The sequence below is a fragment of the Bombina bombina genome, chromosome 3 (assembly GCF_027579735.1).
Source record: "Bombina bombina isolate aBomBom1 chromosome 3, aBomBom1.pri, whole genome shotgun sequence".
Taxonomy (NCBI): Eukaryota; Metazoa; Chordata; class Amphibia; order Anura; family Bombinatoridae; genus Bombina; species Bombina bombina.
In genome coordinates, this window is record NC_069501.1 from 1240851922 (window position 1) to 1240866601 (window position 14680).

The 14680-nt window shown below is 39.3% G+C and overlaps 1 protein-coding gene across 1 annotated transcript in view; it reads left to right on the forward strand.

Moving 5' to 3' along the window:
- CHRDL2 (chordin like 2) overlaps nucleotides 1-14680 on the forward strand; it is a 274177-nt gene that overhangs the window by 184013 nt on the left and 75484 nt on the right. Inside the window, exons 3-4 of the mRNA XM_053708757.1 lie at nucleotides 6500-6593; nucleotides 14064-14206. Coding sequence (XP_053564732.1) covers nucleotides 6500-6593; nucleotides 14064-14206 — 237 coding nt within the window. The remainder of the gene's footprint in view (nucleotides 1-6499; nucleotides 6594-14063; nucleotides 14207-14680) is intronic.

A 14680-nucleotide genomic window follows, 5' to 3' on the forward strand; every position in this document is an offset into this window, starting at 1 on the left:
CAATACTACAGCTTTTTCTGGCAGCCAACTAGTAAAAATCAGTTCCAGCACTGATAGGGTGATAATACACAAGTGTAGTTTGGTCTTTTTGTATTCCAGCGATATGGTACACAACGTGCTGCATTTAGCTTTTACAAGCACTAACATTTGTTGACTATTCCCTTTCCATGACTATTATTGCTGAGCTGTTACCCTGTCTCAGAACTGGTAACAGGAACTCTTTCATGGGCCCTGGAATTAACAGGAATGCAGATGCAGCAACTACATAGGAACTTATTGCTAATGACGCATCCCAACTCTCGGACTACATGGAGTGGTCAGATAACAGCAGATGTGCCTGACATCACATCACCTGGCAAGTTGCAAACAGATTTATTACCCTCACTTACTTTTACGTAAAACATTGGATGCTGATGCTCGGAAAATACTTTGAACCATTGTTGGTGGCCTCAGAAGATTACTCTGAAGATGGAATGGAACTAACCTCAACACCTATTTGGAAAATAATTTCTCTGACATCACAAACCTGTCAGTCTTACCCCAGATGGGTTATTTATTTGTGCAATCATAGCAAGAAGACTTTTTTGGGAATAAATAGGTAGGAAAGACAGAAGACACAAATTACAATTTGTTAAAACATATAACATTTGAATTACTGATGATCCTAGGGGCTAGATTACAAGTGGAGCGTTATTGTTAGCAATATCTTGCCTGTAAGCGCATATTAAAAGTTGAAAGTAAACGGTTGCACTCGAGCGCAAGCCAAATTTGCGCCTGATTAGTACAAGTAAAGTCCTAGCGCAAGTGTAAGGGTTAAAATAAATTAACCAAACACATAAAAAAAACATGTTAAAATAAAGTATTACACGCATATATACACTTTCTGATAAAAAAAAAAAATTCCTATAAATATTAATACAATTTCTTTTAAAGGGTTAAAAGGGATATGGTATATGGCAAGGTATTTTAAAAGAAAGGGCTATACTGTGTGTATATATATATATATATATATATATATATATATATATATATATATATATATATTATGTGTATTATATACAAATGTGTATTTGTATATATGTATGTGTATATACATGTGTATTTATTCATTTGAATGTGTTTAGATGTACATACATATTTACACATATTAACACAAATACACATGTATATATTACACATACATATATACAAACACACATATTTAGACATATATGTGTAAAGTCCTGCAAGCACTGCAGCTCCTTGGCAGGAAAATGTCATTATTGGTGAGTGCATGAGACTGCCGCTTCTGTTTGCATGGCTTCAAAAAACCATAGGCTTACCTGCCAGCCAATCCAGAGATCATACAGCTGTCATTGTTTTAGAGCAGTTCTACCTATGCGTAACGATTAGGCAAACTTGTACAATGGCATACTCCTATGTCACCACAGAAAGGTATGCATTTCAGTCAACTGCTGCTAAAAGACCTTCTCCACTACGTACTATGAATGTTGACGATTGTTACGTTGTTGTTTTTATGATAGTGTGGGTCCCGCCACAAGCGACGGGGCTGCGCTATTATACCCACCCTCCTCCCTTGTTGTCACCGCATATAGCTATATAAATTAGAGAATCCCCATAGAAAGATCAGCGGGGTTAAACGCACAAACAAAGTGTAAGAAACGTGTCTGAAGTGAAATTATTATTTTTTTTTTTAACTATGGTCTCGATTGCTCCTGAAAAAGCTTTTTGCCTTCCAACCGAATTGGCAGACATGTTTCTAAAGTGTGATATTGTTTTGTTTGTTAAGAGTAAAAAAAAAAAAAAGTCAACGCAAATTTTTTTTTAACCAAAAAGCTCCCGAAAAGGAGCTCTCTTTTAAAAAATATTAATATTTTTAATAGTTGATTAAAAGTCACACTTGCACTGTTGGGGTTATCACTAACAATACTGGTGTCAACAATCATAAGAACCTATTTTTATCCATTTCTATCCGCACCACTGCTAAACCATCTGAATACATCTTTTAGGTTGTCAGGATGATCTGACTGTGGACTATTTTGCTATACTATATGGATATTTGTAAACTTTAACAAGTATTTTTTTATTTTATTTTTTATTTTAACAATACTATACTACTACTGGTGTTAAAGCACCACTTCCATTTTGGTATTATTATTATAACTTATTTGCATAGCGCTGCAAGTTTCTATAGCTCTGGCATAAACTAAAAACAAAATGGCTACTACGAGTTTATGCGAAAATAACTTATAGGGGCCGATTTATCATCGGTCTTTCAGACATCGATGATTGCCAACAGCATACGTTGTTGGCATTTATCATTGCACAAGAAGTTCTTGTGAACTGCTTGTGCAATGCCGCCTCCTTCAGATTTGTGGCCAAGCAGGGGGTGTCAATCAGCCCGATCGTATAGGATCGTGCGGATTGATGTCCGCAGTCTTAGAGCAGGCAAACTAGTTATGGAGCAGTGGTCTTAAGACCGCTGCTTCATAACTGCTGTTTCCAGCGAGCCTGAAGGCTTGCACGGAAACAGGGGCATCAGGGGCCATTCGGCCCTTGATAAATCCGCCCCATAATATCTTTTTTACTGTATTTTAAAATGAATTCAACTGTAAATCGTGAACCCACTGCCTTGCTATATTGTATCCACCTAGGAGACTCCTAAAACAAGATTGTTCCTTTGTGAATGTTTTTTTTTATAGGGGATGCCCCTCCATGCACACAAAGTCCAAACTTGTTCACAAGAGTGTTTTAATACTTGCTTGTTCCAGTTTACAAGTTCACTCATGTATGTGCAGGCAGTTTGAAAGGCACTTAAGTGAACTAGTTTGGACTCTTGTGCATTTTTACAGTTCACTGTTAAGGTTGCCAGGTGTCCGGTATTAGACCGCTGCTCCATAATCGCCACAATTCAACCCGATCGAGTACGATCGGGTTGACACCCCCCCTGCGGGGGGCTGATTGGCCGCAAGTCTGCAGGGGGCGGCGTTGCACCAGCAGTTGTGCAATGTTGAATATGGAGAGCGTATTGCTCTCCGCATTCAGCGATGTTTGTCGGACCTGATCCGCACTGTCGGATCAGGTCCGACAGACATTTGATAAATAGGCCTCAATGCCTTAAGTAGTTAAGATGTGTTTTACAAATTGTGGATGGAGTCCAACCAAGCTGCATCCGGGCCAAGTAACCTAATCTACCCAGCAGGTCCCAAGCCCATTAGCCCAGCCCTGGCCCGTGTCCACCGGCACCCCTTCCACCCCTTCTAGCCTCAGCCTGCGCCATGCGTGCTGCCTGTGTGTGTGAGAGACTGTCAGACGTCACATGATCAAGCGTATCCCAATTCAGCACCAAAGTCCTTCTTGCTTGTTCCAGTTTACAAGTTCACTCATGTATGTGCAGGCAGTTTGAAAGGCACTTAAGTGAACTAGTTTGGACTCTTGTGCATTTTTACAGTTCACTGTTAAGGTTGCCAGGTGTCCGGTATTAGACCGCTGCTCCATAATCCCCACAATTCAACCCGATCGGGTTGACACCCCCCCTGCGGGTGACTGATTGGCCGCAAGTCTGCAGGGGGCGGCGTTGCACCAGCAGTTGTGCAATGTTGAATATGGAGAGCGTATTGCTCTCCGCATTCAGCGATGTTTGTCGGACCTGATCCGCACTGTCGGATCAGGTCCGACAGACATTTGATAAATAGGCCTCAATGCCTTAAGTAGTTAAGATGTGTTTTACAAATTGTGGACGGAGTCCAACCAAGCTGCATCCGGGCCAAGTAACCTAATCTACCCAGCAGGTCCCAAGCCCATTAGCCCTTCCACCCCTTCTAGCCTCAGCCTGCGCCGTGCGTGCTGCCTGTGTGTGTGAGAGACTGTCAGACATCACATGATCACGCGTATCCCCATTCAGCACCAAAGTCCTTCCTCCTTTGTTCATGGGAGATACAGATCCAGCACCTAACTAGATCAAGGCAATCTGTACTGTAATAAGTAAAGCGACCCCAAAGCTGGCCAGGCTCCCATTAACTATTTCCTGCTAGAAATGTAAATACAAGATTCGTTGCTTTGTATGGACACCTGTGATCACAGCATTGTCCTGTTCTTGCCATGCCGTGCTCACATTACAATGAATGTAAATTGATTCCCTCCCAGGCTTTTACAGAGAGGTGGAACCAAGCATCACAAATCAAGCAAACTGTCCTCAAAAGTTTCTACTATTATATAGTCTTAACCCTTTCATTGTCACAGAGCATAATACTGAAACTTATCTTCGGGAATAGATAATATACAGATTAGAAGCAACTGGCGGGTTTGTAAAACTATGCAGCAAAAGTTTTAAAGTGCTAGATTATTTTATTTTTTTAAATATACATAAAATATTTTTTTAAAGAATTTAGGATTTATGAATGAATGTCTTGTTTCCTCCCCAATAAAACCAGGTTGATAAGGCCTCATAAAATTTAAATGTAGTATTATCCTGTTCAATTAAATTTATTTTTACTTACTACTGAGCACACCTAAGTTGAGAAGAATTAAACAAAAGAAAACCTAGCATAGCTTGCTATCCTAGGTTCTGAACCAAAACTGGACCGCCTCCTAAGCTTTATTTTTAAATAAAGATAGCAAGAGAATGAAGAAAAATTGATAATGGGAGTAAATTAGAAAGTTGTATATAATTGCTGCTCTATCTGAATCATTAAAGAAATAAATTGGGTTTAGTATCCTTTTAAGTGCATATGTGTTGGCTAAATGTAAAAGGCCTCATATGCCTAAAGACATTAAAAATTTGGAGTAGAAATAAGTGAGGGGCAGTCAAGAGGGTCAAATCACCTCTATTTACACGTGTTACTAGCAGCCAAAGAGGTAACATTATTGATGTGTATGTTACTGGCAGCCAAGGGGTAAAAGAATTGCTTAGTTGTGAAAAATATACATTGGGGGTTCAGGAGAGGGGGCTGAAGTAGAGTTTGTTTGGGGTAATATCTGACCCCCATTTACCACTGTGCGAAGTTACTGACAGATTGTCCAGCATTTTTTTTGTGGCGGTCACCTGGCAACCCTATTCACTGTACTGTACCAGGATACACCTGGTAAGAAGCAGACATACATATTTATTGGCCAATCTCTGGCCATCTCCTTATCTGGAGCAGAAAGGGTGATGTTCCACAAGAATACATTTTTATTTTGTTTAATACTTTTGAAGGAGTAAAATTCATAGTAAAATATAGTATTTTGTAAAAAATAATATGGTCTAAGGAATGAAAACATTTTAGTTTTCCTCTACAATGTCCCTTTAAACATGAGCATGTTCAAAACGCCAAAAAAAAGTGCTGATTGAAACAGGCCAAAATGATTTATCAAGAGGTCTAGGATATAGAATTTAAAAAATCTACCAATAAACTGCTGGAAAATGGGTTTCTAATGGATTGGAATTCTGCATTCAGATTGTCTTCACATGTCATCTATGGACACAGAGGTAATAGAACAACTTAAAGAGATAGGAAAGTCAAATTCATGTCTTTTTAATGGGTTATTAGGTTGGAAGATCCGGTTAAAAACAAGCAAGGTCCTTTACATGGGAATTCTTATTGGGTTGGAACGAGACAATTGATACTAACTAGAATAATGCAAATGAGTTCTTTTTTTCAGGAAAATATGAAAATGTTGTTGGTATAATATACAGTCATGGCCAAAAAATATTGGCACCCCTGCATTTCCGCCAGATAATGCCCTACTTCACCCAGAAAATTGTTGCAACTACAAATGTTTAGCCATTTTTGTGTTTATTTCTTTTGTTTGTATTGGTATTACACAAAAAAATGGAGAATAAAAAAGCCAAAATGTGACACATTCCAATTTATTTATTGGAATTTATTAAAGTGTGGCGGACATGATACGCTGTAGCGTATCATGTCAGCCAGACAATGCTGAATGCGGACAGCATACGCTGTCCGTATTCAGCATTGCACAAGCATTTCTAGTGAACTGCTTGTTCAATACCGCCCCCTGCAGATTTGCGGCTGCTAGCAGGGGGTGTCAATCAGCCCAATCGTATAGGATGTGGGCGGATTGCTGTACGTAGCCTCAGAGGTGGCATATGAGTTAAGGAGCAGCGGTCTATAAACCTGAAAGGTCCAAAATTCCAGTAGAGAGGTGTAATAGACTCATTGATGGTTACACAAAGCAATTGATTTCAGTTATTTTTTCCAAGGGGCGTGCTACCAAATATTAAATTGAGGGTGCCAAAAATTTTGTCCATTACATTTTTGAAGTTTTGCGTGGAATATGTCAGATTTGGCTTTTTTTCTCCATTTTTTTGTGTCATACCAATACAAACAAAATATATGAACATGAGAATGCCTAAACATTTGTAATTGCAACAATTTTCTGGCCGAAGTGGTGCATTATCTGACAGAAATGCAGGGCTGTCAATATTTATGGCCATGACTGTAGGTGTGATTTTAGTAAACTATTCTAAACACATTTTATTCTGTGTGTTCTATAGGGAGCCAACGTGAGCTGCTACAGAATTAAGTGTCCGGTCCTGCACTGTGTTCATACAGTAACTGACCCACAGCAGTGCTGTCCGAGATGTGTTGGTAAGAAAATGATTTCTCTTTCTGTTGTAAGAAATGGCAGATCTCTAAATGTATATTTATTTTTTTCTGTGTAAGATAAATAAAGTGATGACATGGTATAACTGTAGTACAAATATTTAATCTATCAGCACAAATCTGTCTAGTTATTAAAGGGATAGGAAGGTCAAAATTCAAAAATACTTCTAGTAAAAGTTATTAGTGATTTTCTGTGGCATACTCACATATGCTGTGAGGGACCATGTACCAGTATTCAAACCACCACACCTCATAGAGTCAGTGGTGGCTTCTATGACACAAATTAAGTCTTTGCAGAAGCAATACACACCAACGCCAGCTCTCTAAGCTTAAAGTGAATGTCAACTTAGCGCAACTGCCCCACGGCATTGGATAGACTTTGCAAAATGAGGGTGGGTTTAATTAATCAAATTTGTTATATTTCAGTATTTTTTAAAAATGTTACCTTTTGAATACTGTGACGATAAGCGCAGCTCTCCCGGCCTGCATTTTGTCAAATTGATTGACAGATGAAGATTCTTAAAAGAAGGAATCCTTGTTTCCCCCCGGGCCATGATGTTTATGCAAAGGGAATGAACGCCCCATGGGGGGAAACAAGGATTTGTTCTTTTAAGAATCGTCATCTGTCAATCAATTTGACAAAATGCCGGGTGGGAGAGCTGCGCTTATCGTCGCAGTACTCAAAAGGTAACATTTTTAAAAAATACTGAAATATAACAGATTTGATAAATTAAACCCACCCTCATTTTGCAACATCTATCCAATGCTGTGGGGCAGTTGCGTGAAGTTGATATTCACTTTAAATACTGGTGCACAGCCCCTCACAGGATATGTGCGTATGCCACCGATAAACTGTAATAGCTTTTACTAGGGGAATTTTTGTTAATTGAAATATATTGCCAAAATTTAAATGCATTTTCTTTCCTAAGATATGGTGAGTCCACGGCTTGAGTAATTACTGTTGGGAATATCACTGCTGGCCAGCAGGAGGAGGCAAAGAGTACCACAGTTAAACTGCTAAGTATCACTCCCTTACCCACAACCCCCAGTCATTCTCTTTGCCTTCGGTGCATGGAGGAGGTGAAGATTAGGTGTCTGAAGAAAAATTTTGATTTAATCTACAAGCAAGTTTTGGGGTATAGCCGTATTCCACGTCATTCCTTGCAGTCGGGTAGTAATGGCTTTAAAGCAGTTAGGAACTTGGAAAGAGGTACTTACTGAGTTTTCCTAACAATTGCTGCCCTAGTTTTGAAAGCCAGAGTTTCACAAATTTAAAACACTGCTTTTTTATTGGGACATAGATAATCCTGTTGTATGGGTTACACTGAGGGCATGAAGCAGGCACTGTAGCATGTGTGAGATTAACATTTAAAAAGAAAGGGTAAAATGTTTTTATTAGGCTTTATTTTCTGAGACATATTTATTGTCAAAACAATACAAGTTTAAACTGAAAGTAAGGCTGAATTTTCTATTTCAACAGCTTATTCATTTCCCCTTTATATTAAAATAAAACAATGCAACATTTTAGACTGTCAGGTTTGAAAAAATGTTTTTTTCGGGTACTCAGTGCACCAGGAAGTAGTGCCTCTCTGTGTTTGCAGCAGTAATTTGAGCTTGGCAGTTGCAGTCACATGACCGGCTTTACTTCATAATGTTTCTGAGGAAAAAGTTGTTTTTTCTCCATTTCTGGGTGATTTGGTCTTAATTGGTAGCGGTAAGGCACCTCAGTAATTGAGGTGTGGGGTTGCCTGAGGGGTATTTTAGAAGTTTATTTGATGTTTATTAAATGTTTTTTCTTAACTTTTCTCACATCATTTTAGCTGGGGATCGATCCTAATTTGGGATAAAATTTAAAGTATATTTTTCCTTGGCTTATTTTAATTGAATATTAAAATCTTTGAAACTTATCTGCACACATTTATTTACTGTTTCACAACATGTCTGATATGGAGCAAGAGCCTGCTCTCATAAATTCCTGCTTATTATGTTTAGATGCACAAATTGCAACTCCTATGCAATTTTGTTCTTCATGTGTCAAGAAAACCTTGCAAAATAAAGGTAACATTTTTGAGCCTAATGTCTCTCAGGATGATGCTGTTAAAATAATACCTCAGCTTTCTCCTGCTACTTCCCAAGCCTCAATGGTGTCACATGCAGTGCCATGTGGTTCCTCTATACCTTCTAGTGGAGTTTATTTAAAAGCAGAGATTGCTGCCCAGGTATCTTCAGCGGTATCTGCATTAGCTGCCATTCCCAGATTTCAGGGAAACGCAAGAGGAAATCTAGAAATTCAGAAAGTAAGGTGCCTATAATTCCTTCTTCTGAGACTGAGGTGGTATCCTTCAGATTTAAGCTTGAACACCTTCATGTATTGTTAAAGGAAGTTTTAGCTACTTTAGATGACTCCGATACCCCTGTCGTTGTCACTCCTAAGAAATCTAGCAAACGTAATAGTTTCTTTGATGAACCTTCCACTTCTGAGGTTTTTCCTGTGCCGGACCATGCTAGGGAGATTATCTCACAGGAATGGGAGAAACCAGGGGTATCTTTTTCCCTGTATCCAATTTTTAAGAAAATGTTTCCTGTCCAGCTCAATAGGAATAGTGGCTAAGAGAACCACTATTCCTATTGAGGATATCTGCTCTTTTAAGGATCCGATGGACAAGAAGCAAGAGGCTTATTTGAAAAAGATTTATGTTCATCAAGGTCTCCTAGACAACTTGCGATGTGTTTTGCCACCGTGATTAGTGCAGCATCTTATTGGATCGATGCCTTATTGGATTTTCTTCAAGTAGAGACTTTCTTTGATGAAATTCAAGATAGGATTAAAGCTCTTAAATTGGCCAATTTCTTTATTGCAGATGCCATTTTACAGGTTGTTAGACTAGGAGCTAAAACTTCTAGTTTCGCTGTGAAATCCTGGTCTGCGGACTTTTCCTCTAAAGTCAAGCTTCTAGTGATTCCTTACAAGGGCAAAACCTTGTTTGGACCTGGTTTGGCAGAAATTATCTCTGATATTATGGGAGGAAAAGGGTCTTTTCTACCTCAAGATAAGAAGAATAGGCCTAAAGGACGTCAGAGTAATTTTCGCTCCTTTCGTAACTTCAGAGGAAAGCCTTCCCCTTCTTCTTCCAAGCAGGAACAACCCATGTCTTCTTGAAAACCCAATCAGTCTTGGAACAAGGGGAAACAATCAAAGAAACCCGCAGCTTAATTAGCATGAAGGGTTTGCCCCTGATCCGGGATCGGATCATGTTGGGGGCAGACTTTGGACATAGTATCCCAGGGTTGCAAATTGGAATTCAAGACTTTTCCTCCCAGAGGCAGATTCCTTCTCTCAAGATTATCTGCAGACCAGATAAAGAGAGAGGCATTCTTGAAATGTATACAAAATCTTTCCTCCCTGGGAGTGATAGTTCCAGTTCCAGTGCAGGAACAGGGTCTTGGGTTCTACTGCAACCTCTTTGTGTTTCCCAAAAAAGAGGGAATTTTCCATCCCATTCTAGACTTGAAGTGTCTCAAAGTTCCATCATTCAAGATGGAAACTATACGCTCCATTCTTCCTTTAGTACAAGAGGGTCAGTTCATGACAACCATAGACCTAAAGGATGCTGAGATTTGCCTTTCTGGACAAACATTTCCAGTTCATGGCCCTTCCATTTGGTCTAGCCACGGCTCCCAGAATTTTTTCAAAGGTCCCTGGGGCTCATTTGGCAGTGATTCATTCTCGTGGAATTGCTGTGGCACCCTACCTGGATGATATATTGGTTCAGGCACCATCTTTTCAACATGCAAAATCTCACACAGAGATATTGTTGTCTTTTCTTTGTTTCCACAGATGGAATGTGAATCTGGAAAAAAGCTACCTTTCCCCTGCTACAAGAGTAGTGTTCTTAAGGACCATAATAGATTCTCTATTGATGAAGATTTTTCTGACAGAGGTCAAGAAAAACAAAATCATTTCCACTTGTCTCTTTCTTCAGGCTACTGCTCATCCTTCAGTGGCTCAATGTATGGAGGTAATCGGTCTGATGGTGGTTTCCATGGAGATCATTCCTTTTGCTCAATTCCATTTGAGAGCTCTCCAGTTGTGCATGCTCAGACAATGGAATGGCGACCATGCGGATCTATCTCAGAGAATAGAGTTAGATCAGTCATCAAGGTATTCTCTCCTGTGGTGGATTTCTCAGGAACATCTGTCTCAGGGCACATGCTTTCGGAGACCTTCCTGGGTAATTGTGACCACGGACGCCAACCTGCTGAGCTGGGGAGCAGTCTGGAACTCGTTAAAAAAGCATAGGGCCTTTGGATTCAGGAGGAGTCTGCTCTTCCCATCAACATCTTGGAGTTTAGGGGGCGATTTACAATGCTCTATTGGCTTGGCCTCAGTTGTCTTCAGCCCAATTTATCAGGTTCCAGTCAGACAACATAACCTCTTTGGCTTACATCAATCACCAGGGAGGAACTTTGGGTTCCTTAGCCATGAAGGAGGTTACTCAGATTCTTCAGTGGGCAGAGACCCACAATTGCTGTCTATCTGCCATCCACATTCCAGGAGTAGACAACTGGGAAGAAGATTTTCTAAACAGACATACTTTTCATCCCGGGAAGTAGGAACTCCATCCGGAGGTGTTTTCCAGCTTAGTCCTCAAATGGGGGGTGCCAGAGTTAGAACGCCAAGCTTCCAAGGTACAGCTCATGGTCAAGAGATCTGCAGGCCATTCTGATAGATGCTCTGGCGGTTTCTTGGGTTTTCAGGTTGGCATACCTGTTTCCTCCGTTTGCTTTCCTTCCACGAGTCATTGCTTGTATCAAATAGGAGAGGGTGTTGGTGATTCTAATAGCCCCTGATTGTCTTTGCAGGATTTGGTTTGCAGACCTAGTGGAGATGTCATCCCTCCCACCTTGGAGACTACCTCTGAGGAAGGACCTCCTGATTCAGGGTCCCTTCCTTCATCCAAATCTCATTTCTCTGAAGCTAACTGCTTGGAGATTGAACGCTTAATTATGTCTAAGCCTAGTTTTTCAGAGTCGGTCATATAGATCATGATTCAGGCTCGCAAGCCTGTTACTAGAAAGATTTACCATAAGATATGGCGTAAATATCTTTATTGGTGTAAATCCAAGCGCTACTCTTGGAGTAGAATTAGAATTCCTAGAATTTTAGGGATTGTCAGTCAGTACCCTGAAGGGTCAGATTTCTGCTTTATCAGTTTTACTACATAAAAGTTTGGCAGATGTGCAATCTTTTTGTCAGGCCTTAGTCAAAATCAGGCCTGTCTTTAAGTCTGTTGCTCCTCCTTGGAGCCTTAACCTTGATCTTAAAGTTTTACAGCTGGCTCCGTTTGAGCCATTGCATTCAATAGACATTAAGTTGTTATCTTGAAAGGTTTTGTCTCTTGTTGCTATCTCTTCTGCTCGAAGAGTCTCAGTACGCTCAGCTCTGCAGTGCGATTCCCCTTATCTTATTTTTTATGCCGATAAGGCTGTTCTTCGTACTAAATTAGGTTTCCTTCCCAAGGTTGTTTCTAATAGAAATATCAATCAGGAAATTGTTGTTCCCTCTCTCTGTGTCCTAATCCTTCTTCTTCCAAAGAACATTTGTTACACAATTTGGATGTTGTACGTGCTCTTAAATTCTACTTACAGGCGACTAAGGATTTTCACCAGTCCTCTGCCCTCTTTGTCTGTTTCTCTGGGAAACGTAAAGGTCAGAAAGCTAATGCTACTACTCTTTCTTTTTGGTTATGAAGTATAATTCGTTTGGCTTATGAGACTGCTGGACAGCCGCCTCCTGAGAGAATTATGGCTTATTCCACAAGAGCTGTTTCCTCTTCTTGGGCTTTCAAAAATGAAGCTTCTGTGGAACAAATTTGCAAGGCTGCAACTTGGTCTTCTCTATATACTTTTCCCAAATTTTCCAAATTTGATACTTTTGCCTCGGCTGAGGCTTCTTTTGGGAGATAGGTTCTTCAAGCGGTGGTGCCTTCTGTTTAGGACTGCCTGTCTTGTCCCTCCCTATTTATCCGTGTCCTCTAGCTTGGGTATTGTTTCCCAACAGTAATTACTCAAGCCGTGGACTCACCATATCTTAGGAAAGAAAAACTAAATTTATGCTTACCTGATAAATTTATTTATTTCCGGATATGGTAAGTCCATGGCCCCAACATTTATTTTAAGACAGTTGTTCTTTTTACTATAACCTTAGGCACCTCTACACCTTGTGTTACTCCTTTTTCTCCATTTCCCTTCCGTAGATTGACTGGGGGTTGTGGGTAAGGGAGTGATACTTAGCAGTTTAACTGTGGTGCTTTTTGCCTCCTCCTGCTGGCCAGGAGTGATATTCCCAACAGTAATTACTCAAGCCGTGGACTCACCATATCTGGAAATAAATAAATTTATCAGGTAAGCATAAAATTTTGTTTTTTGCACATTCCAGTTTTAACCTTTCTATCCGTCTAACTCCTGTTTATCTGCACCGCACAGGGGTCTGTCTCAATCCTTTTCACAATACATATAAAATGATATCCAATACATATAAAATGATTATTAACAAAAATCCCCATAGACTATGATGGTGTTTTCTGTTGATAATAATTTGATAAGCTTATTGAGGATTGTGATCGAACCATAAGTATTGATTAGGACCTATATATTTATCTATCATCTATCTCTATATCTATCTATCTATCTATCTATCTATCTGTCTGTCTATCTCTCATCAATCTGTCTAGATATATATCTGTCTTTTAGCAATTTATCTATATATTATCTGTCTGTCTGTATATCTATCTATCTCTTATTGGTCTATCTGTCTATCATCTATCTCTTATTTGTCTATCTATCTATCATCTATCTATCTATCTATCTATCTATCTATCTATCTATCTCTTATCTATCTACTTTTTGAATTACCATCTACCTGTGTACTCAATAATTGGCTTGAGAATCTTTTTTCCCCTATTTGCTTTATTATTGTTTTAAAACTGTTTATAATAATAAAAACTGGTATCTCAGTATATAGAAATAAATTGCAATACTCAGATTAGAATGATCCTATATTCCCTTATAGTTCTCACATACTAATAACAATGTATTTTCCACAGAGAGTATATACTAACTTTAGACCATGAACCTTAGCACTCTTTGTTTACTGTACACACTGAGATCTAGTAGCCCAACTATAAAAGCAGATTACAGCCCAGAAGCTGCATGTGTTATTGTCAGATTGTAGAAATGGGTTCATTTTACGGACATTTTGATAAAACCCAGCTATATGAACATGTAGGTTTAATGGTTTTTTTAATTCACAAGACTTCAATGCTCTGATAAAACTGTTTATATGGTTATTCATTTCTCCAGGAAGGACGGTCATATTATTCAGACGTGAGTCTGTCACAGGGTAATCTGCTTAATGTCCTGAAGTCAATAACTGATCTTCATCTCTCTCTGCAGAGCCTCACTCGCCCTCTGGTCTCCGAGCTCCTATTAAGCTTTGTCAACACAATGGGACAACGTACCAGCAAGGAGAAATGTTCACCACTCATGAGCTCTTCCCCTCGCGGCAATCAAACCAGTGTGTGCAGTGTAGCTGCTCGGTATGTGCTGATAATGTGCACGCTCTCAGAGAGAAGCCTGGGAATCAGACCTATGCCCTTTAAAGGGAAATGAAACCAGAATTTTTTCTTTCATGACTCAGAGCATACAATTTAAAAAAACTAATTTGCTTAATTCTCTTGATGTCATTTGTTGAAAAGCATATCTATAGCTCAGTAGCTGCTGATTAATAGCTGCACATAGATACCTTGTGTGATTAGCTCATCCATGTGCATGGCTAGCTCTTCAACAAAGGTTACCTAAAGAGTGAAGCAAATTAGATACTAGAAATAAATTAGAATGTTGTTTAAAATTGTATTCTCTATCTTAATCATGATGAAAGAAAAATTTTGGGTACTTTCTAGTACCTTTTGATAACTTTCTTTTATCAAATTTCTTCATTCTCTTTGTATCTTTTGTTGAAAAGCAGGAACGTAAGCTCAGGAGTGTGTCTGTGGAACACTATATGGTAGCCT